The sequence below is a fragment of the Sylvia atricapilla genome, chromosome 1 (genome assembly GCF_009819655.1).
Source record: "Sylvia atricapilla isolate bSylAtr1 chromosome 1, bSylAtr1.pri, whole genome shotgun sequence".
NCBI lineage: Eukaryota > Metazoa > Chordata > Aves > Passeriformes > Sylviidae > Sylvia > Sylvia atricapilla.
In genome coordinates this window covers 43,754,495-43,779,434 of record NC_089140.1, presented here as the reverse complement: position 1 = coordinate 43,779,434, position 24,940 = coordinate 43,754,495, and the positions used below count along the sequence as shown (strand labels likewise).

General features: G+C 37.9%; 1 protein-coding gene across 1 annotated transcript; it reads left to right on the top strand.

The window, feature by feature from the left end:
* Positions 1-24,591, top strand: NPHP3 (nephrocystin 3). Its single transcript, XM_066320824.1, has 27 exons — positions 1-439; positions 1,050-1,175; positions 2,389-2,539; positions 3,303-3,455; positions 4,771-4,904; positions 5,156-5,316; positions 6,723-6,870; positions 7,405-7,479; positions 7,981-8,160; positions 9,592-9,695; positions 10,371-10,485; positions 11,678-11,821; positions 12,362-12,459; positions 12,937-13,039; positions 13,662-13,744; positions 14,774-14,912; positions 15,717-15,881; positions 16,354-16,451; positions 17,300-17,422; positions 17,758-17,947; positions 18,089-18,330; positions 18,727-18,802; positions 19,956-20,083; positions 21,727-21,967; positions 22,951-23,076; positions 23,318-23,433; positions 23,624-24,591. The coding sequence occupies exons 1-27, from the start codon at positions 92-94 to the stop codon at positions 23,802-23,804; spliced, it is 3,948 nt and encodes a 1,315-aa protein (XP_066176921.1). The 5' UTR covers positions 1-91; the 3' UTR covers positions 23,805-24,591.
* The last annotated feature ends 349 nt before the right edge of the window (positions 24,592-24,940 follow it).

The window sequence follows — 24,940 nt, the reverse complement described above, 5'->3', positions numbered from 1 at the left end:
GGCTCGGCGCCGGGCACGGCCCCGCCGCCACGTCCCGCCGCGGGCACCGGGCCCTGGGCTCGGGCTTAGAGCCTCGCCCGGGGCGGGGGCCATGGGCACGGCGTCGTCCCTGGTGAGCCCGGCGGGCGCGGTCGGGGAGGTGATCGAGGACACGTACGGCGGCGGCGAGGCCTGCGAGATCCCGGTGGAGGTGAAGCCCAAGGCGCGGCTGCTGCGCGGGTCCCTGCGGCGCGTCGGCGGCTCCCGGCCCGGCGGCCTCATCGGGGCCAGCTTCAAGTCGACGGCCTCGGTGCAGGAGCTGGAGTGCGTGGCCGAGTACGAGCGCCTGAGGAAGGAGTACGAGATCTTCCGCGTCAGCAAGAACAACGAGGTGGCCTCCATGGTGAAGAAGGAGGCCAAGCTGGACAGGGAGAACAAGCGGCTGCGCGCCGAGCTGCAGGTAGCGCCCGCTGCCCCGCGGGTCAGGGCACTGAGCAGCGAAGCTGAGGGTGCCAAGGACCCGTCCCGCTTCCTGGGGAGAGCCGTGACAGGGAGGTGACGGCTGCGAGAGGGAAGGCGAGATGCTGGGGAAATGATGTCCCAGTGCTCTCTTGCTGAGCCATCGGGATGCCGTCAAAGTGCGCGTCTGGGGATGGGACCGCGCCCTGCGCGGCTGTGGCGGCCAGTGACAGGCATTGGCCTCGGGTTGTGCCGGGGGAGGCTTAGGCTGGATATTAGAAAAGGGGTCCTCACCCAGATGGTCTTGGGCGCTGGACCAGGCTGCCCGGGGAAATGGTCACAGCACCACCAGCCTGACAGAGCTCAGGAAGTGTCTGACAGTGCTCTCAGGGGCATGGTGTGACTCTTGGGGTGTCCTGTGCAGGGCCAGCACAGGACTCGATGGTCCTTGTGCTTCCCTTCCAGCTCAGAATACTCTCTGATTCTGTCTGCCCTACAGTAAGGAGAGATGTAGGGTGCTGAGATAATACTGTAGTCACACTCGAAAAGTAATCTAAAACCTCTTAGAGGCAATAAAACTCTGAAAAAAATGAAATATTTAATGTTTTCAGGCACTTCAGAAAACATACCAGAAAATACTTAGAGAGAAAGAAAGTGCATTAGAAGCTAAATACCAAGCCATGGAGAGAGCTGCTACTTTTGAACATGATCGAGACAAGGTCAAGAGGCAATTCAAGGTATGGTTTGACTTTTCTATTCCTGGGAAAATGACCAAGGAAGATGAATGTCACTTGTTCACATTCCCCAAATGAATCCTTCTCCAATAGCTGTCATGAGGGCCTCTCCTTCCTAAAGACACCTTAGAGTGTCATAGCTGTAGCTGCCTATTTGAAGTAAAATAATTCTACCAAAACGTCTCTGTAAGATTAAGAGGGGGGAAAAAAAAGAAATAACTATAAATATTTAAAGGAGAATATGAAGTGATACATCATAAACTAAATTCCTGCATTGAATTTGAACGCAGGAGCACATTCATATTTGAGAGTGACAAGAAAACATGAACTGCAAATTGACACATGCTGAAGGAATGTACAAACACAGACTTCCATTATTTCTGAATAGATACTATATATTGCATTATAAGGTGTAACACCTCTAGCTTACATTTTTTTAAAGAAGTGTATTTTGGTGCATCTCTTTTGACTGCAAAAATGTGATAGTAAGTTAGAGATAGTTTACAGCCTCTGGAGGGATGACTTGAAAGGCCATGCAGATGCTTTTGCTTTTCCTTTGCTGCATGATACTTTTGCTACCAGGTAGCCAACCCTGGTTTGGTTTGCTACCCAAACCAGGGCAGTAAGTCCTAGTTTTTCAAGATTCTTTATGTTCTTAATTTTAGTTGACTGTGGCAACATGTAGTTCATGTTTGGCAAATATATAAAAAGAGGATTGGTTCTGACCTTATTTAAGAAAATGAGGCTTGAAGACTACTTCATTTTGTTGAATTTAAAACTATATTTGTGTTTTCTTTCCCACATGACCAATTTCTGTTATAGGAAATTTAAATTTCTGCAACAATAAGATGTAAATACAAGATTATATGTAATTGTAAATAAATGCATGGAAGAATAAAAGGGAACCTTTGAAAAAAGTTACATGTAGCAATTTTAGAGGGCAGTAGAGCTTAAAAATTAAAAAGAGTTGTTTTCATTTTAAATGAACATACTGATGCAGGCTTCTTTCAGAATGATATGCTAAGATTTATAATGGCAAAATTTAAAAAATAGATCATTTTAAACTATGGTTTCCTGCTCATTTCTGATTCATGATGTCTTCAGGTTTTCACACCTTTTCCTGGTAAAGAAACTTACTTTTCCAATTGAAGGTAGATAACGAGCTCAGGAACAGATAATGAATTTTAAAAGATTTTTTTTTCCTTCCTGCTGATAGATTTTTAGAGAAACTAAAGAAAATGAGATTCAGGACTTACTGAGGGCCAAACGAGAGCTTGAAGCAAAACTCCAGAGACTCCAGGCCCAGGGAATCCAAGTGTTTGATCCTGAGGAGTCTGATTCTGACGATAATTGTACGGATGTTACAGGTGAGAATTTCATCCCCAGCACTTTGTGTTGGAACATGACTGCAGTCTCCAAACAGTAAAGCAGAATCCAGATACTTATGTTGTTTTGATAAAAAAAAGTTCTATTAATCCAGATGAAAAGCAACTTAAAGTAGTTGGAAGGGTAGAAGCAGCAGACCTTGCAAACTTGGTTTAGATTGTGGGAACTTCACATTTCTGGTGTTACAAATGAATAAATGAATACACAGAATACTGTCTAGACACAGTTATTTGAATGCATTTTAAAAATTGTTCCATGAACTATTCTGAGTTTCCTAGTCCTCTCTGAGTTTTCTTATTCTAGATCTGAGAGATGATGTGCTAATGTGTCCAAATATCACACCTGAAACTAGAGAGTCTTAGATAGGCAGTCTGGATGATGACATATGCCAGTGTCAGCTGCTGTGTGCTTCAGAACAGCAGAGTTAGATCTTTAACAAAGAAGTAGGTACCAAACCTTGCATATGCTGTATGAGGAATTTAATAACATGGAAAGGGTTCAGATGGGTATATATTCATTCTATGTGATAGCAAATATTAGGAAATACCCTCAGCCTTTGGTGTCATGGGTTCTCATTAACTTTGGACAAGCAACCATTTAGAATTACAGCATACGAAAGGGTAGGGAGATCTGCTGAAGGAGAAAAAATTATGATCAGTGGCACTTGGCTGTAGGTTTCAGCTGATAATTTACCTTGTGTAGTGACAGTGAAGAGGGTTTTTTTGTTTGTTTTCCAATTCTTAGCTACTGGGGCGCAATCTGAATACTGGAATGGAGGAGTGTTGGGAAGTGAGCCATCCATGGGCAGTATGATGCAACTTCAGCAGTCTTTCAGAGGGCCTGAATTTGCTCATAGCTCCATAGATGTTGAGGGACCATTTGCAAATATAAACAGAGGTAAGTAACGGTAATTCATTTTGCTGGGATTGTGTCTGTGGAATTTTTCCAGCTATGCCTAAGTAACTCTGTTCCTTAGATCCTTTTCTCTCCACTCTTGGGTAATTTAACCAAAGGATTATTTGGAATTCTTGGTAAAAATAAAAGGAAATGTAGCTAAGTTACGTTTAATATATGTGATGACTATGGTATGTGCAGCAGTGATTTTAGCAAACAGCAGTTATCGGTGCATTGTTGTGAGTATGTTCCTTGTGTTGACAATGGAAGATAGTGGCTCCTTCTTTCAATATCTGCTGGTGTTCTTTTTTTCCATTTGTATTCAGATTCTCTACTTCCTGAATATGAACATCACATTTGTATTAGAATAAATTATACCCTTATTTTATTCATTGATTTTGCATGGGTTTTGACTCTGCCTAGGGGGCCACTTATGGAAATCTGATTGCAAGACCAGGATGTATGTGTTGTTATGTAAATCAGTGCTTGATTTTTTCTTGTCAATAATTACTGCTTTTGAACTTTGTTTCCCAAGTGGCCTCTTTTAAACTGGCTGCTGATACTCTGGTTTCCTTGGCCTGTTGTCCTGGGTCTGGAACCTCTCCTGCATATACTTGACTTTGCTGGCAGTTTCTCCCTTTGTAGTTCAATCCTTCAGGCTCTGTCTGATGCAGAAGCCTGTGCCTGCAAAGTGGGAGGGGTAGGTCTTCCCTGTGATGGCTCCAGCTTCATACACTGAGCCTTTTATAAACCTGTGTGATTCTGAGAAGAGAACCTATTCCAATCTTGAAAGAGTGACCAACCACAAAATGAAGAGTCTAAGTTTTAAAACTCATTACTTCTGTAGGGAATAAACATACAGTGCTACAGAAATCAATGGATTTTTTTACTTCAGAAGAGGAAGTTCCCACAGTGTTTTGCTGTCTCTTATTCACATAGTCTAGTTGAAATACACATAGATCTGAAGGAAAAGAAGTGTTTGGTTATGAATGAATTTATTACTCCTTCGTCTTGTTATTTATTTTACAACTATCAGCTTGATTTCATGGAAACATTTCATCAATCCTTTTTAAGGGAAATATAATTGTGATGATAATATAAATATTTTTAGCACTTTGATTTTGTCACATTATCAAATTGTGTGACATTATCAAATGGTATGTTCTCAACATTTGTAAAATTTAAATAATTGAGTAAAAACACTACTATTATTTTAAATAAAATGTGGTATTCATGGTGTTAAGAGGTGATGACTTATCTGTTATGCAGTGTAATGACATGTGAAGATCTCTCATTTTGGGTTTTTTTCCATTGGCAGATGATTGGGATGCTGCTGTTGCCAGCTTATTGCAGGTTACTCCTCTGTTTTCCCACTCTCTGTGGAGTAACACAGTAAGATGTTATATTATCAGTACTGATGAGACTCAGCCAGAAGTGACCATCTTCATTAGAGTGAGTACCTCACAAACCTATGCTCACTTACATGCTGTCTCGTTTCCAGTGTGATGCTGGTTCAGAAATTTGTTTAATACTTCTTGAAAGCTTTAGTAGGTGTAGTCAGTTTTCTGTGAAATCAGTGAAAGTATTGTCAAGGGCTTCAGGGGAGCAAACTGCTTAGAGAAAAGAAACTGAGATTTGTTTGGTAGGTCCTTAGTGCTATGCATGTTTAGTAATAAAGCACTGTTGCTTACATTTGCTTTCAGAACTACTCTCCAAAACTTCAGAGAGTCTGTGAGACAATGGGGTACTTCTTTCAAGTTGTTAATTTTTCAACAGAGAATGAAAGGCCTCATCAGGATGTAAGAAAATGGGAAATTGAAAAAAGTTCATTAGTGATTTTGCTCCTGCATTTAATTTTGCCAAGGTGAGTATTTTCTAGGCTGGTGAAACAAATGGCAACTGGTAATTTATGCAGAGTGCACAGCTTATTAAAATGTATGGGATGCTTTGCTCAGTATTTTTTTCCTAAGCTAGTAACTTCAAAGTGATACTCCTTCAGACTTCAGGTTTGCCTAATGCAGACACTTAAAAGAATATATCGGCTTTGTACCATTTTCTTTTTCTTGTAGCTACAAATTCTCTTAAAATATAGCTTGAACGATGTCTTAATAACATACAGAAATGTTTTGCTTTCCAAGAGCAGTTCTCTGTTGTGCACGTGGCAGTGTCTTAGGAATTCAAGATGGCTGATGTGAATGTCCTCAGTGTTTTTCATTTGCTTATCTAGCTTTACACCTGTCTGTAGTATTTGGGGTTTATTCTGTCACGTATTAGTTCATGGTTTTGGCTGTCTTTCCAACTAATTTCATGGCTCTCCTGTGTGTTACCTTATGCTAGCTTTTGACAGCTGTGATTTACTGAAGTCATGATGTTTCATGACAAATAGTGATGGAATTTGGTCTGTTTGTTCAGTGAGTAATTTCTTAACCTTCTAGAAGAAGCAGCATGATTCACTAACGAAAGTATAGGAAAGGAGGGATATTTCTTGAATTGTGTTAGGAATGTTACTGTTATACATTATATGCTATTGCCGATTAACCCAGTTTTATGTATGTGGAACACAAATGTGTTAGAACAACATATGCAGGGGAAAAAAAACCCAGAAGTATTAATTTAGAGAATTTCTCTTAGAAAAAGACTGATGAAAATTGTAGTGCTTGTGTAAAGATGGTAATGTTTGTGCAATCCTTTCAGCTATTGTCAGCATCACCAAGTAGTATAGTTCCTTTTGTAGAACAGCAATAGGTATCAGTGGATATCATTCACATATATAAATGCAAAGTGGTTTTGAATTTGGAGGTGTCGAATTCTCCTTTTTAAATACTAGAAGTTGAAAGACTGTCCCCAAGACATCTGAAAAATACTAAAGGACTCTTCCTCAAAAGGTCAAAGATACAACAGAACCTTCAGATAGCAAAACTTATATATGATGCTATTAATCATATATCAAACCATGTTCTTTCCATGCAAGTCAATTAGCTTTCATTCTGTATAATGGTATGACAGCTTTAAATTTACAAATCAAAAATCATAAAAACTAATAAATGGTTTGACTGGTTTTGGTACGAGTTGTATAAATCTCTCTCAGCTTTTTCTTGCTTCAGAATTTTTTCTCAAGTTCTGTGTTGAAGTATTTGGTTGCTTTTTGCTATAAATAGATATGACTTTTGAATTAGATTTTGCAGTGAAACCCATCTTCGGAGCTTGTGTTGATTGAACTATTTACTACAGCAGTGTAATATAGCACAAGAATGCTGATTTCCAATCTAGTTGTTTGTTGGAGGACTGTGAAGAAGCCTTCTTGAGAAATCCAGAAGAAAAGCCCCGGTTAATTTACCACAGAAGGGAGGATGGCAGAGTCAGTTCAGTCTCAGTCCAACAGTTAATTGAGCAAATTTCTTGCGTGAACAAAGCAAAGGTATGGCACTTAAAAATTGCTATAAACAAGACTCACTGCATGCTAGTAGTCCCAGATATTAAAGGAAATCACATTGCAGTCATAGCTCTGGCTGCTCATTCTGTGAGCAGATCAATAAAGCTGAAATTTATGAATGTTATGAAATTTTCATTAGCAGGAGAGAAAAAAAAAGCCGCTACATTTTCACTGAAAAAAAATGGCTATTGTATAAGGTTAGAATTTCTTACCTGTGTTTAGGCATTTAAATGGCGAAGTTGTATATCTGAGGTCCCTCTGTAGTCACTGAAGGGAATGAAGTGTACCTCTAGAGAGATTCCTGCTGCCTAAAAATCGATCCATGATGATTAATTTTCCTCTACGGAAACAATGAAACTAGATGCCCTGCTTTTGAAGTTCTTAGGCAAGGTGGATCTTACCTAAGGAAGACAACAGAATGGAATTCAAATGTGTTCCAGAATTTTTTTGTTAGAAGTCCTAAATACTGCTCTCAGTTGGATTCAGAGTTGTGTCATGCTTTGCCATTTATTTTTTCAGATGATTGACCATGTTGGAGGTGTGGAGGAAGGAGCATATGAAGTCTATAATTGTGTGGAAAAAATAATTAAACAGGTAAAGTACATGATGCATTTTAGCTTTTTATGTCTATACTGATTTATGATCTTAAATTATATCAGTGTGATTACTGTATGGTACTTAGATGTGATTCAAAGTATCACTCTGTTTTATCATTAATATCTGGCAAGCAAGGAAATGTGCAAGTGGAAAATCAAACCCCAAACTGAGCAGTGCTTATATGGACAGAAGCATGGAACTGTGAGGAAGGGTTCTATTTATGGGCCTAAATTAGCTTTTAATTTATCTTTGTATCATACATACATCCTCTCCTTATTCTAGTGGTGAGTTGTTTCCACTATGAGATATTTAAAATCACTGTCTTGAGACTTGTGCACCCAGAGTTAACTTAGTTTCATTTAATTGCTTATTTATTTATGTTCTCTGCTACCCTACAAGGAAATGAGCCATATTGGTGTTCCTAGAGCCACGCTCACACTGAGCAGATGTACTTGCACTATAGTTGCAGTTTTCTCCATTAAATTTCTTTTTACTTAGGATATATTGGGGTGTGAAATGACAGACCTAGAAGGCAAGGATTTGGGTAATAAGGAAGACTCCAGTGCTCCTGAAGAAGAAGTTTTTGGTGATGTATTGTGGGATGCACACGATGAACGAGAACAGATGGAAGCTTTTCAGCAGGCCTCTAATTCAACGTGTGAGCTGGGATTTGAGAAAGTGAGTACATTATAAAGGTGTATGGATGAAGACAATATCATCACTCACTTCCATCCCTTGTTGGGCAAGATGCAATTCTACAAAAGAAGCTGTGTCTGAGAGCATCCTTAAGGCTATCACTCCTTATGCTGGAAGAAGCCATATGTCTGATATAGATGGCATATTTCTTTTCTGGGAGAGGTGCCAGTTGGTGTGTTGTTGAATGACATTGATGAAAAAGTAGTTGTTGTGCCTGCATTGAAGAAAAGCACTGTAACAGTGGGCCAGAAGCAGAGCATCCTCTTAGCTGGTAATCAGTAGAAAGCACTCTGAGTACCTATCTTTTCTTCTTCTATTTTTTTTCTCTTTTATTTATCCCCGAGGAAATGCAGTCTCTTTCTTGACACCTGGAGTTAGGTCTTTAGGAGATAGTTAATGAAAAGATGTCATCTCATCATGCAGCTGTAAAAGAAAAACAAAGGAAACTTTATAGTGGAAAGCTGCTGAATGACTCAGTACTTACTCATTACTGGAAATATTTTTTAAACATTTCAAGTTGTGAGTATCAGAAACAGTTATATGTTGAGAAGATATAGTGAATGTAGGAAGATAAACAATTAAATCATCCTAGAATGTGGTGCAGTAGTTTATTTAGGCAATGTAACATAAGCATGCAGTTTCTATTACTGTATTTAAATTCTTACTACCCCTATTTTACTAATACAATATATTCTTTTACTTCACCACTCCTATATTGGTAATGGTTTGGATGATTGTACCATCTTTACTACATTCACAAGCAATAGAATAATAGAACATTAAAAAAAAAGCAAGCCTTAATGTTCTAAATAATAGAACATTAAAAAAAAATAAGAGATGCATTTAGATATAAATGTATATCTAAATGCATATGGTATTTTGAAGACAAAATACTTCTCCCAAGCAGCTGAAGGGTGTTTTGCTTTGGTTTATTTTGTCATCTGCTGCGACATTTTTGAACACTCATATGCTGAAAAAAGACCTTCTTTTGTATGCTTTTGTATGCTCAAAATAGTCATTCATGGCAGATGCCAACTTTTTCCTGGCAGCTGTATCCAGTGGAGTAGTCTGGGGGAAGGGGGCGGGGCAAGGAAGCCTGAACAAACACAGAACACAGTTGCTTTACTATAAGAACACTAATACAGTTTATTAGCACCAAAGATTCCATTTTAAATAGAATTTTGAGAAAGTGTTAATTAATTTTATACTTAAAAAAAAGAGATAATAAATTCTGTGGTTTAAGTGTTTCCTTGCAACATCTGTTTACACTTGTATTGTATTGCATTTCAGTAGTTACTCCTTTACCTTAATAAATTGGTCCATGCATTTTGAATCTAAATGGTTTACAATTCCAGGCACTATATTTCTTCCTTAAACACTGAAATATTTATAATGATTGCTTCTTTTTTATAGTATTTTGAACGTCTGAATGACCTAGTAGCAGCACCAGCACCAATTCCACCACTGCTTGTGTCAGGAGGACCAGGCTCTGGGAAATCTCTCCTTCTGTCAAAATGGTAATTTTTTTTTTTAATTTGGATGAAATTTAAGAAAAAAGTTTCCATTACATTTCAAACATTGTCAGTAACAAGATGTAAAATGGAGGCATTTACAAAGTGCTGAAGTTATTGGAAGATCCTGGAAAGATTTGTGATATTTGAGTAGCTAATTTCATCTGGACTGCCTTTAACAGCTCCCTGACTCCAGCTGCAACACTTTATGATAAGGCATCACTTACATATCTGTCTTTGCACAGCATTACAATTTGGTTTTGATAGCTCAATAGTGTTGCCCTTCTCTGATACACAAGAAGGGTATGAATAAAGAAAGAATCCTCATAATTTATCATAGACCATAGAATTTTATGGTCACTTGTATGCTATGACAAAACTTGCTGTCATAAAAATAAATTGATGGTGTCATTGCTTTAAAAGCTTAGTGGCACATGACTATTCAGTGCCAGGAAGGGCATTTGCTAATTGCTATCAGTAATGGTGAGAGCAAAAACGGCATCTGACACTAAAAGTTCAATTATAGCTCAGGAAATGTCTATCTTGTTTTGTAAGAAAAACATGGAACACGTGTAGCTAAGATATTCTATCTCCTTTGGCAAAACTGATGCTTTTTGTTTGAGTTCTATTTGCAAAATTACAGTTTGTTGAGTCTTTTTTTTCCTTCTCTTTTTTCATTAGGATTCAATTACAGCAGAAGCATTCACCAAATACTCTGATTCTTTACCACTTTGTTGGGAGGCCCATGTCTACTAGTTCAGAATCTGCATTGATAATTAAGCGCCTTACTCTAAAGGTAATGCTGCATTGCATGCCCTGCCTTGCATCTTCCTCTGTGTCTGTGTCTGTGTGTGTCTGCAAAGACAACATTTTCTACAGATTTTTCAGCATCAGTGAGAAGTAATGCAAATGTAGTAGAAAAATATTCAGGTTCAGATTGATCAGGGCTCTGGGCAACCTGGTCTGTTTGAAGGGAGTCTTATTGCAGGGAGTTTGACCAGGTGGCCTTTAAAGCTCCTTCCAATCCAAACTCTTCTGTGAATCTGCAGTGTAAGGGCATTATAGAATGAGGGGAATCTGATCCTAGACACTTAATATAGCTCAATTAAATAGCATCTCTGGGATATTCATAATAGATCAGCATTAGCAGTAATGATTCCAGTGACCTATATTGATGACTTATAAAACCATATAAACTCCTTCCAAAATTCTCTGCCATCTGGCCAATGAGAGGCAGGTGCCACCTCTTGTTTCTATGTGCTTAGAAACCTGAGGCTGTATTGGCCACTTGGCACCATCTTGTTCCTAGATTAGGCTCTCTCCTATATTAATTTATTTTTAATTGTGTGCTGAATACATGGGGAATAAGATGGATCATTTTTGTGTCAGGGTCTGAACTTGCTTTTTCCATCACAGAGTGGCATTAAGGGCCTTACAGTACTATAACCTGTAGAAAAATTAATTCAGTTGTGCTATCCTTGCATTTTTCTCATCTGTCTTAGATTTTTGCCTGTTTAGTCTGTGGAACTTCAAGTCCTTTAAGTCTCCATATTTCTTATCTGTTGTGTAAAGGTTATCACTCTAGAATTTACACACTGAGTTCAAGAAACATTCTTTGTTCTGCTTATGCCAGCTTTCTGCATAATACTAGAAGGAAAGAACTCTGTGTGAATTCAACTAGAAAAATTGTCCCCAAATCAAATGGAGGTTTTTTGGAGGGAAGGATGAGGTACTTGGGGGAGAACTGTTTTGTTGGTTTTTTTTTTTTTTTTTTTTTTTTTTTTTTTGTTTTGTTTTGTTTTTGTTTTGTTTTTGGGTTTTTTGTTTGTTTGTTTTTTTTGTTTTGTTGTTTGTTTTTTGTTTTGTTTTTTGTTTTTTGTTTTTTGTTTTTTTGGGTTTTTTTTCCCTTTCATGTCTGTAAGACTTCTTTCAACTCTCCTAGCTGATTTTTAAGGTAGAATTTCTTGTATATGTTTATAATTCTGCAGCTTATGCAACACTCTTGGTTAGTATCACCTCTGACTTTTGATCCAGCTAAACTTCTGGAAGAGTTTCCTCGTTGGCTGGAAAAACTTTCTGCACGCCATCAAGGCAGCATTATTATAATTATCGACTCAATTGACCAAATACAGGTATGTTTTCAAAACCTTTGCCATTTGTCAGTCTAAAGGGAATCATGACTATTGTAATAGGTTCAGCCATAGCCATGTTACAAAAATATTAGTGTTTGCTTTTCCCTGAAGAGAACATACAGAAAATAGTTTTGTGGAAAAGGCAGTTGAGTTATATTTGTAGATAATTTTTGGGGGGGTTGTTTTGGTTTTTTTCTTCTAAATTTTATCTTTACACCTTAATTTTTGAACAGTCCAGTTACATTACTTATCCAAAGATTCAGGGCTGTGAGCTGACTTATTGGGCTTGTAAATAGCCTGGTTTTTATGAGGGGGACATGTTGACAATAGTATTCCATCTGCTTTATTTAGTGTACAGTTGTGCTGATACATAAAAATGGGTCATTTAGTACTGTGTAGAGGACAAGATCATAAAAGATTTTAAAGGACACTGGAGAATTTAAGACTCATTTCATTGGGTTGCACAGTTAATGAAACATAGCAACTTCTGGCGTTGTTTTGAACAACCTCTGTGTTAAGAAATGAAAATTTGCTTTTTAGCAAGCTGAGAAGCACATGAAGTGGTTGATAGATCCACTGCCAGTGAACGTGAGAGTGATTGTATCAGTGAATGTAGAAACATGTCCCCAGGCGTGGAGGTATGTTGTATTTCTGTGATGTGTCAAAGTATCCTGGCTTAGAATTAGTATTTTAAATTGCAGTTACTCATTGAAGAGCAGACAGATTTGTCGAGAGTGGAGATTTAATAGGGTAAGATTTTCCAATCCATGAGGAAAATGAAAGCTTCTCTGTTGTAGCTGCAATGACAGATTTTAGCTGTTGGAAAACCAGATTTTTGTTTTACTATGAGGGATCTATCCACATGACTGTATGAAAGACGGTATTAAATGCGATCAGATTCACATCAAGAACTGCAGTACCATGATGTAGATTCAGGATAAGGCTAAAAGTGGAAATTTTACTTCAGATGATTAGAATTTCATAGTAGCAGGGAACAGCTTCAATTACTGCTTTGATATAAATCTTTAAAAAGCCCTGGAACTCTGATGCTTTTCTTTTCCTTTTGTGTGCTATTAAATAAAGTTCAAATATGACTTTGTTCTCTCTTACCAAAGGTTATGGCCCACTCTTCATCTTGATCCACTGAATTCCAGAGATGTTAAATCTCTCATTAGTGCAGAATGTAACTCTGCAAATGTTAAATTGACTAAAGAGCAGGTATGGCTGTTGCAGTTTTTCTAAAATACCTTACTCTAGTATAACTTTTAATGAAAACATGGAGAGGTGAAATAAGCCCAGCTGTCAAAATAAAGGCTTATATTTAGCTAACTAAACACAACTGCTCAAGATAGCATGAAGTTTGAGTATTTTTACCCCATGGCTCAGAGGACTGAAACACAGATGGAGCAACATAAATTTTTAACAGAAAAACTTTGCAGTTGCACATACTGCTGTAAATGTGTTGTTTTATTTTAGAATTCTAGAAGGTTTAATTATGTTTTAATTAATTCTTGTTGCATAATAGTGTAACAATGATTGACATACTGGGAAAACAGTATTTTACCCTTGCCCTTGAGACTGATTCTGTAGGGTAACCTTCATGTTGAGATATAATGTTAGATCCTAACTCTTCATCTTAAATTCAAATGGGAATTTTCACTCATATGCTGCTATAGCTGGAAACGTGTGCAGTATTTTGTGCACTACTTACCATGTTATAGTCTTCAGATGTTACAGGTAGAAAAATATCTGAAACTTTTGTTTTCTTATCAAACAGTGAACGTTCTGTTTGTATTGTTAGTTTCATCTCAGCTCACAGATTTTATTTAAAATGTTGTAGGAGAAGAAGCTTGAGAGACATTGTCGTTCTGCCACAACTTGCAATGCTTTGTATGTCACTCTCTTGGGCAAAACCATTGCTTGGTAAGTTGAAGTGTTTTGGAAATTACTAAGGCCATCACTAGATTAGAAGACTTCAAGTAGGTTAGCCTTATGAAATACTTTCGTTTGAGACAGAATGAATCTTGTTAAGAAAAAACAATGAAGAAGTTTTGCCCTTCACTGGCTGTGAATGAAACAGGAACAGATATCAGAGAGTGTACAGTCACCCGTTTGATGCTAAGTGAACTCAGATGGTTGCATCTATTTGTTTTCAGCTCTTCTAATTCTGTTTAATTTTAATTTCTTCTTCTTCTTCTTTGTGAGTGTGTTAGTTGCTTTAGTGATTTTTAAAGTTATTTGGAGAATGTAGGTATTGTGTTGTTTAACAGTTAAATTCAGGTATGTTGTATTTACTGATGTGCCAGAGAGTTTGTCCCATAGATTTTCAAGGCTTCAAGGAAGTTCAGTGACTGTTTAGTTTAACATCCTGCATATGGTCCTTAGCCTTGTAATTCCTGCTGTGGAGAAAATTAATCTTCCCTGTTGTGCAAGAGAATACCTAATAAGTTCATTGGCTTCTTATTAACCTAGACTTCATCTTGTTGAGAAAGATGCATTTTTAGTTAAGAGACTCCCAGAAGATGATACATTAATTGGTAATTTAGTCCGGGTGACCGATTTCATTATTTTTGTTCATGTTTTATGTTCTAGAAGACTTAATTGCTCCTGAAAACATGCTTTGTAAATGCATTAAAGGAAATAGCAGTGTGTGGTTTTATCTTTATCCTTCCTGATGTTCTTACTTGTACTTATGCTGAAGAAAAGAACACTGCAGTGTAGGTTTTTTTAATAAAACTGTTGCAGCTATTTAGAAAATTCAAACAATATGACAGAAATTGGCTTGGAAGTAATCACCTCTTCTTTGTTTAAATCTCGCCAGGTGCTGTGCACCTTTTGAACCTGGTAGGAATCCAGAGAATATTTGAAATAGAGCTCTTCTCTAATTTCAAATCAGTCTGTCTTAGCCAAATCTAATATGCTAAACCTTACCCTTTTTGTCCTTCTGCTTAGTGTTGGAAATACAGGAAATATTGATGAGATTCTTCAGCAGTGTTGCCAGTGTCAAGACACAGTGTCACTGTACAGGCTTGTTCTGAGATCAATTCAGGAATCATTGCAGAGTGATAAAGAGAAAAATCTTTTGAGAGAGGTAAGCAAAGAATGCATCACTATTTCTACAGGTAATGAATACTCTTCTTTGTAGAGTTTTTCTTAACTCGAAAGTAAATACAAATTATATTAGTTCATATGTATGATTCAGTCATTATTGTGTATTATTAGTATAGAAGGGACAGTTTAATTAATGTAATTACATCTGTTGCATAACTATAGAATGAATGCTTTGTATTAAATATCAGCTGAGCTCTTGTCTCACAGAATAAATTAGGGCTTTTTCACTATGATGTGATACAGAATTAGCACTTTCTTGCTGATCACTACCATGATGTAGTGATTGACTACATTGAGCATAGTTGAGCATCAACACATGGTGTCTTGTGAATACTGGCATTGCTTATTAAATTTCTGACTCCTCTTCCTGCCTTTGCAGAATTTCCCTCTTGCGCAAAATTTTTTTTAATTGGGGCACAATACTCCTACTTGCAACTTCTTTGGTTCTGGCAGCATAAAGACCCTGAGCATGTTTTGCTTAGATGAAAGTTCCTCATGATAATGGAGTTACACTCTCCCAGTGTTTTAGAGGAAAGTCTGAGGAGCCATTTGTTTGTTCCAGAGTGTCCTATTTGGTGCTTTATCTATTAGAATATTAATCCATTAACATTGAGGTCTCTTCTTTGAGAAGAGGGAAAGGGCTTGTATAGGCAGGGTTTTTTCTTGGCTATAAAGTTATCATAGTGATAAACTGTATTTTTCTTGAGATTTCAATGTAACTAAGCTCTCCAGGAAATATGGCTAATGGCTAACTCTGTGAAAACTTGTTTTCTGCTTCATGCAGATACTGTGTGTCATTGGTGTCAGCCACAATGGGGTGAGTGAGGCAGAGCTGATGGAGCTGTTTCCTGAGCTGACTTCTGCAGTGCTGGCCTCGCTCCTTCACAGCCTGCACAAAATGTGTCTGCTGACATATGGCTGTGGTTTGCTGAAGTTCCAGCACCTCCAGGTAGAGTTTGTAATTTTAAACATGTGCAAGTGAAGCTCCAACCCCTATCTTTTAGATAAGTTCTGTTGTTTGCTAGGTAGGCCTTCAAATATTGATGGCTGCTTATCCATTCTCCTTAACATTCGTTCTGATTTAGAAACACCTTGAAAACTAACATAGATGTGATAAACCAGTATTGCTGAAATTGAAGGCCTTTCAAACATTCATAAATTTCTAATCTATTAATTGTTAACTCCGTGAATCCTAGAAAACCTTGGGTTTCCCAAAAAAACCCAAGAAGAATTGAATGAGAAAGGAATATTGCCCGAATAACCAGAGCTGTGATCTGATGTAAGACAATTGTTTTTCTAGTGCCTTTGTCATTGAATGATTTTCAGTTCTACAGCATGAGATGTGTTTCATCACCCTATGTCTCATCAGCACTTAAACAAATTAAATGCATTTTCTTTCTTTTAATTATACTCTCTTTCAGGCTTGGGAGATGGTAAAACTTGAGTATATGGAAGCAGGTGAAAATGTTATTTCTGCCTATAGACAAAAACTAGTGGAATATTTCACCATGCAGTTAAGGTAGGTCAGAATTCTTTAAGAAGTGCTAAATTGCAGATTTCATGCCTCATATATACTTTTGTTTTCTTCATATACCTTCTTTGAGTTTAGTAAATTATTATGGCAAAATAACTGTGCAAAATTATCAGTTTAGAAGTTTGTTTATTTATTGATATGTTGCTATTTAATCTCGGAAGAGAATGAGGTCTGTGAAGGAGAATGGGCATCTGATAAAGTGATTGTGGGGAAATGCAGGGCATGAAGATATACCATATCAGATATTTTGTGGTCTCCAACCCTCCATGATTTTTTAACTCCCAGGAAATGCTAGGAAACTTGAATTTGCCTGGGACTTGAAGTAGAAAACCACTTGTGTTCAGCAAGCAATTAGCACATAGATAAGAGGAGGTCCAGTAGGACAGCTGGACATCTATTCGTTCATGTCCAGCTTGAAAACTGATTTGAATTTACATCCTGAGTTACTGTGTCCCAGCTGTGAGCTCCTGTTCATTGCTCCTCCAAGCATCCACTGTTGGGTAGCAGGAAGCAAAGAGAGCTGCAGTGTGTCAAACAGAGGAGGCACAAAGGGGCAGTGGGCTGCTGCAGGGCTGCAGTCCTGCTGGCAGGCACAAGTTAGTCCATATGGGGTGGAGAAGCAGTTTCCTGTGGAGTGCTTGGGGCTTCCACTGCCTTCTGAGGTGAAATTAAAAAGAACATAGAAGATAAGGGAGTACATAGCTCTTAGAGTCATCTATCTGTTCAGACATTCAGGTATAGAAATTGTAGGCTTGCCTGGCTTTCACAACAAATTGACAAGGTGTTAGGCCCGTTCAGAGTTTTTTAATTTTTGTTTATTTTTCTTTCAATAGTCAAGACCGAGTGACTTGGAGAAGTGCTGATGAACTTCCCTGGCTCTTCCAACAGCAGGGCGATAAGCAAAACCTACACAAGTGTCTTTTGAATCTCTTTGTGTCCCAAAACCTTTACAAAAGGTACAAAGGTAGCAACTGCTTCGGCCATTATAAACATTTCATAGTAATTTTTTGTTAATATAAATCAGAAAATGACAGATTCAAATACTTAAATAATAGAGAATGAAGTGCTAAATGCTGTTTCCATATAAATAATGTGTTTTTTTCTATTCTGTTACACCCTGGGGGTGGTAAAGGAATAAATATTGCTGTTGAATAGTTAAGTCTCCATGGATTGTTACTGTAGATGCTGTAGCATAACAACAACCTTTGTGCATGTAGGCCTTTTTTCCTAAGCTAGCATTGGTCTGAATAGAGGGGTATCAGAGATGAGATTCTTTTCCTTGTTAAAACAGGGGACATTTTGCAGAATTGCTGAGTTACTGGCAGCTGGTTGGGAAAGATAAGAGCTCTATGGCAGCTGAGTATTTTGACTCTCTGAAAGAATATGAAAAAAGCAGTGAGGGAGAGGAAAGTATGATCTGCCTGGCTGATCTATATGAGACCCTGGGACGGTTTCTTAAGGACCTAGGTCTTCTCAGTCAGGTAAGTACGTTTAGAGATTGTTGTAACAGCAGAAAGGCAAATGAAGCAGAGCCCAGTGTGTGCTTTCTGTGGCAGTAGTTAAGTTATTGCAGCATAGAGGATGCTGCCTGCTGCCCTCACCTCTGGGCTTGGCTGTTACAGGCTGTAGCTCCTCTGCAGCGCTCCCTGGAGATTCGAGAGACGGCGCTGGATCCAGACCACCCGAGGGTGGCACAGTCACTCCACCAGCTGGCAGGAGTGTATGTTCAGTGGAAGAAGTTTGGAAATGCTGAGCAGCTCTATAAACAGGCACTGGAAATCTCTGAAAACGCCTATGGAGCTGAGCACCCTCGGGTAGCCCGTGAACTTGATGCACTTGCAACCTTATACCAAAAGCAGAACAAGTAAGCTTAATTACACTGTTGGTTTTGTTTTATGTGGAGATAGTACCAAAAGAAAAAATAAATAGCAGCAAAAGTTTTCTTCCTGAAGCCAGAATTTTTCTTTGATTCCTTTTTTTGAGTTTCATATGTTCAAGTGCACCCATGAGCATCCTCCCTCTATTCTCATAGCAGGTCACCTAGGAGGGCCCAACTTTTGTGCTTAGTTTAACAAAAAACTTGTAGAGATAAATGAGGAACATTGTCTGGCCCTTAATATTTTGTAAATTTTATATTTGAAAAAAGTGGAATTATTTTCAAGATTCTTAAATTTTCATATCTGTACACTTGGAATTTTTTCAGCATACTTACTGATGCTACATTTGACATTCTTCTAACACTACAAATAACTGCTTTCAGATATGAACAAGCTGAGCAACTGAGGAAAAAATCCTTCAAAATACGCCAAAAAGCAGCAAGGCAGAAAGGCAGTCTGGTAAGGAAGTGCTTGATATTTAAAAAGAGGTACAGGGCATGTTGCAGCTGTGCTAAACAGATGATAAGTTGTGTCTGCAGTTCTGACAATGCCCCAGGGCTTTTGATAGTTGTGGGCATAGATAGTGAAGAATCTTAATAGCAGCTTTGGTAACTGCCCTTTCAACTCTGCTGGAAGTGGAGTTGTATCAGTATAACTGAAATGGAGTTGAGAGAAGTGGAAAAGAAAGAAGTGGATATGTACATTTGGGAGGTGCAGAATTACAGCTGATACGATTGTGTGTCAAAGTGACAATGTATAGCCAGAATAGCTGAGGCATTTATCCTACTAGTGAATACAATACTTACTGCAATGGAAAATCTCAGTAAAAATATCAGGTGACATACAGAGTTTTCCTGTTTTCTTCTTATGTGTTGTTTTTCAGCTACAGGATTTCTGTTGCAGTTTTTGAGGTTAGAGTTTATCATGTAATGACTGTACTGTAAGAGTCCAGCTAATAATGTCAGAGCTCAAGTGGTAGCTCTGATAAAAGTAGTAAAAACCCATGAACACGTTGCTATTTCCACAGTGATTAAATAAGAATGAATTTGGTTCATGAAGATTTGGTCTATTTCTGTAATGAGTTCTTCTGCAAAAAATATTTTTATCAAGACTGCAAAGATCAAAAATAGGCAGAATGTGTAAAAACAACTGCATTTTTTACTTTGATTTATTTTGCTTGTAAGAATTAACTTCTCTGCCTATTTTAAAAAGATCAATGTGAAGCTTTGAGCAGTATTTTATGTATGTTTGTATGTGGTGTTTAGGATTGAAAATTACGTTGATTTTAAGTTTTGAGCTTATAAACCTAAGAATTTGACCTGAATTGGTTATTTATCTGTGGACTTTCAGCAAATTAGCATGTCTCATACAGGGAGAATGGTGTGACAGCACAGTAACTTGAACTGCCTGGAAATTTTCACCAAAATTTCACATTTTCGGTGCAATTTTCTGATAGAATGTAAGTAAGTGTTTGCCACATAGCTCAAAAATAGAACTTAAGGAGAATTATTGTGCTACTTTGGCACCAAACTGAGTCTTTTGGTTTTCTGTCTTCAGCGTTAAACTTTAAAAGTCCTGGTGACTGGCTTACATTTCCTTTTCTTTGCTGTAGTGTGGCTTTGCTCTCCTGCGTCAAAGAGCCCTGCAACTGGAAGAGCTCACGTTAGGCAAGGATACACCAGATAATGCTCGAACCCTCAATGAGCTTGGAGTCCTCTACTACCTGCAGAATAATCTTGAGTGAGTTGTACTGATTGTGACACATCCACTGACTGTTCTCAGCTATCTGAATGGAGGCAGAGCATGGAGATCTAGCACTAAATGCAGATACATGATGAAATCCTTGTAGTAGTACTGTCCCTTATTCATTCTGCTGGGTTTTGTTCACTGTGAAATTCACTCCTACTTTTTATTTGGTGCTGTTGGCATGTACCCACATTTACCAAATCAGGGCACTTCCTGCATTCAGAATTGATGTTCCACAGTTAATTAGCCTTTGTTGCAAATACTAATTCTCTCTCAAATCTGTGCCTCCTGTACTCAGCTTCACTATTTTGTGACTCTCTCCTTTGCAGTGGTCATCTTTGAACAGCAGGATTGTTGTTTTCCTATGACAGTATTTGAAGAAGTCATGACCTAAATATTCATTGTGCTTGTAATCCTTCAGCTTTTACCTTGATGTCCTGTTAAAAGCCAAAAAGGTCCAGAACAGCACAAAGGTGTTCTAAAAGCAGACAGATATAAGCAGGGGTGTTGAGGAAGGGGAAAAAAAGGTGCAGGATAGTTCTGATTGTATGTTTAGCTACTCTGCACGTCAACTTCTTCAGCTGACAGAGGAATTTAAACTGTGTATTCTGAGGGAATTGTAGAGTCACCTAAATCTGACCCTACTGAACTGAATCTTTTGAGAGAAGAACAAAAGTGCCCAGCAAAAAAGCACAGAGTGAGTTCTGGAAGTATTTTTATTTCCAGTTCTTTCTATATCTGGTATTTAAGGCACCTGTAGCTTTTGGATATTACAGAAGTATGTAATTATTTAGGATCTGCATACAGAATCACAGTCTCTGCAGTGAAGCAATTGATTTTTAATAGTTGTTGGACATGTGGGATTTTCATCAGTTTACCCTCATGAAGTGACTGATTATAGAGGAGCAATATTTTATCTAATCTCATACAAGACTGTTTAATATTCCATGTTATTCATACGTAGTTCCTGTTAAATGCAACCTACTTCAAGAGTAGCTGTATCTCCACTATTTCATAGGTGAGAAAAGGTGTAAACTTTGTTCTAGTGGAAGCTTAAGGAACTTTTAAAAATGGATATCCCTGTTCTGAACCAGCAAGTCCAAGACTTCATGTAGTTAAAATTAAATCAGTGGCAGAAGGGTATGTCACTTAATGAATAATTATTTGTCACACATCATCCTCCAGCCCTTGCATAGAGACCTTTTGACGCTTGTCTAAGAGCTCCAGAATTGAACCTACAGTTCTGTGTATAAATGGTCTTTTTTTTCTCTAACATAAAATTGATTATTCTGATTTACTAAGCTGAGCTCTTGAAAATACTATGACATGGTTTGTGTGGATGTCATGATGAGGAGCTGCCTGGTAATAATGGATGCTATCAGTCTTCTAGGGTGATCACCTGTAGTTTTGGTAGAGGAGCTGCTGTAAAGCTGTAATGGAATAGTAGCACCTACTGCAGTGAGATAAAATGTGCCCTTTGCTTCAGTGGTGACATTACACAGAGTCTTTTCTACTTTGTCAGTTCTGAACAGATTCTGCTATGAGTTTCTAAGGCTGAGTTTGTTTGTTCAAACAAGCATTTCAGCTTGTACAGATGTTACCAGCTTTAAATATTGATGAGCAAATATGTTTTGTAGGACAGCAGAACTCTTCCTGAAACGCTCCTTGGAAATGCGGGAGCGAGTCCTGGGATCTGACCACCCAGACTGTGCACAGTCTCTGAACAACCTGGCAGCCCTGTACAATGAGAAGAAGCACTATGACAAGGCTGAGGAGCTCTATGAGAAAGCTTTGGACATCAGGAGGAGAGCCTTGGCTCCAGACCATCCCTCCTTGGCTTATACTGTGAAACACCTGGCAGTGCTGTACAAAAAGATGGTGAGCACAAGCCTGTCACCTCTTCTGATCACCTAAATTAACAGTAGTGTCTTTGTCTTAATGGAAAAATCATGTTAGGGGGTAGGAATAGTTCATTTTATACAATGACTGAACTTCACAGTCAGTTGAAGGGTAACATGAAGGCTTATGAGGGAGATAGTATTTCACAAATAAACTTTCTGACTGAGCCACCTTCAGCTTCTGTTGACTCAGTGAAAGGTGAGCGTTACTCCTATAAAAATGCACTGTGAGGAGTAAAATTAACAGGGCTATAAACTTCTGCATTTCATAATTTTAAAATCTGTTATGAATGTGTGGTTGTAGATGGTTATTCTGTCTGCTATTATTAGTGTGTAATAGTGTTACACTCTTTCCAACTGTTGAACCAAGATCAAGTTCAGTGAATTATAAGAATTATATCTATTTTAAATTTTCATATTTTACTGTTCTTCAAAGAGAAAAAAGACCATTAAGATAATCTCTTGGATCAAATTCACTTGTGTTTTTGCTAAATAATTGTTACCTGCTATTTTGTGCATTAAATGGTTGTGGGTCATGTTATTTTCTGCTCACTTCAGCCTCTGTGCTGCAAAACCACTTAATATTTGCATCAAAAACCTCTGATAGTTTGAAGGAGCACAAATTAAATGTCAGTGGAGACAATTATTTCGACAGAAGTACAACTGAAAAATCTTTTTACAGCCTTCTCAATGAGACACTTGTGGGGAAAAAATAAGAAAGGAAGAAATAGACCTAGCTGAAAAACACATTAACTGGGAGTTGAATATGCACAGTATTTTTGGAAAACTAGGTTCTAATAAATATTCATGATAAATAATCTGTGCAGAATATACATATTATTTAGCCAAGTTATCCCCTTATTCTAGAAACAGTTAGATCTTCACCAAGGCTTTTGCTTTAGGTTTTGCTGTTACCATCTTGATACCAGAGAACTGAATCACTTTTTTCCCTGTTATTTCTAGGGAAAGCTTGACAAGGCTGTTCCTCTGTATGAGCTAGCAGTTGAAATTCGACAGAAGTCGTTTGGCCCAAAGCACCCGAGTGTAGCAACTGCTCTGGTAAACCTGGCTGTCCTTTACTGTCAGATGGTAAGTTTTTAATATCTACCATTTATTTTTCCTGTCTTAGGCTTTTATCTGACTTTTACCTAAACGAAACAAAAAAAACTCGCTTGTATTTAAAAGGGAAGCTCCTTATAGTAGTTGCAAATTCTTGGGTTCCATTTTAAACGTTGTTTAGGCTGATACAGGACTAAAAAAAGTCCATGTAATACATATGTTTCTCAAAGAAGTACACATCTGTAACAAAGAAACTTTCTGCTTCTCAAAGAAAAAGCAGATTGAAGCTTTGCCTCTCTATGAACGCGCACTAAAGATTTATGAAGACAGCTTTGGCCAAATGCATCCCCGCGTGGGAGAAACACTGAAAAACTTGGCTGTGCTAAGGTAAGGCTATATGCTTCAACCCTATAAATGCAAATGACTGCATGAAACAAAACATCTGCACTTGTGTAGTTTTTAGGAAAGCAGAGTTTTAAGTACATTATGTTGATAGTATAATGTATATTTCAATTTAAATGAATTGAGAGACTTGTTTTATTTGCTTGTTTCAACTTTGTTTTGCTCTTTTCCAAAGTTATGAAAGGGGAGATTTTGAGAAGGCAGCTGAACTTTACAAGAGAGCTATGGAAATAAAAGAAGCAGAGACTTTGCTGATGGGTGGAAAAGCAACTTCTCGACACTCCTCAAGTGGAGACACATTCAGCTTAAAAAGTGCATTATCACCAAACACTTTGCTGGAACATGGACAAAGGTGATACAAACCTGCTCCAAGCAGAGGTAGTCTCTATTGATATTTTCAAGAAGACAGAAAATTATTAAGACAAATCCATTTTTCCAAGGATTATGTACTGTTTTTGGACTGACGCCTGTCTTCATGAATTCTGCCTTAACTTTGCAGACTGTATGGTACGAAGTGAGCTTCTTTCATTGTGCATGGGTACACACATTAGTTACTAGTTCAAGGTGTAGCTAATACCAAAAACATGGACTTGATGCCTCTTAGCCTAAGTGCCAGGAGTATAACAAATTAAGCTGAACCACTTGTATAAACTCTAAGGGGCAGTTCTTATTTCTGTATTGTAATAGCATGGCTTAGAGGATTTGTGTTTTTTTGTATCATCAGTCCTTCCTGCCTTTTTAGAAGCCTTTAAAGTTGTTTCTGAAGAAACAGTAATTTTGAAAAAACTTTGAAAATATTGTTTAACCTGAAGTTTTACTTACAGGGTTATTTCAGCCTTAAGCAAACTTTCATTCAAGGGACTTGTGCAAAATTAATTGGTTTCCTTGGGAAACTAGGGTATCTAAATATATCATCATCTACGGTTAAAGCTATTATAAGACTCCACTCTATTCAATAAAAATACTTCCAGTGAGCAGTCAGAGTGAAGATGATTATGGCCAGATTTCCTGTTCTTAAACCTTTAGCAATATTTCCACTGTTTAATCTTACTGAATCCCTTAAAATACAAGAATGTTTCTATTAGCCGGGAAAACCTAGCAATGCAAAATAGTTTTCCATCAGATAAAGATATGTAAATCAAATAGTTTCCCCTATTGTTGCTAGTTTAAATAAGAAGTTACTTTCTAGATCCTGAGTGTTACTGTTACTAAACTGTTACTATTCTTCCATTGAGCAACTTCTCTCCAACTTCATCGGTTGCAGGCTTGGTTTTGGAATAAGAAAAGAATTTAAAATAAAAAATTGGTCCATAAAACACAGCTGATCCCAACCATCCATCGTCCTTTAGCAGAGAGGGTGAGGAATCCATGTGCTTACCTTGTGAACCCAAAGAAAGCTTCCAAGACAGCTTCCATGGAGCTGTGCCTGATGGACATGAAGGAAAAGTCATTTGTATACATGGGGCATGCCAGATAATATTTCTGTGTAGGA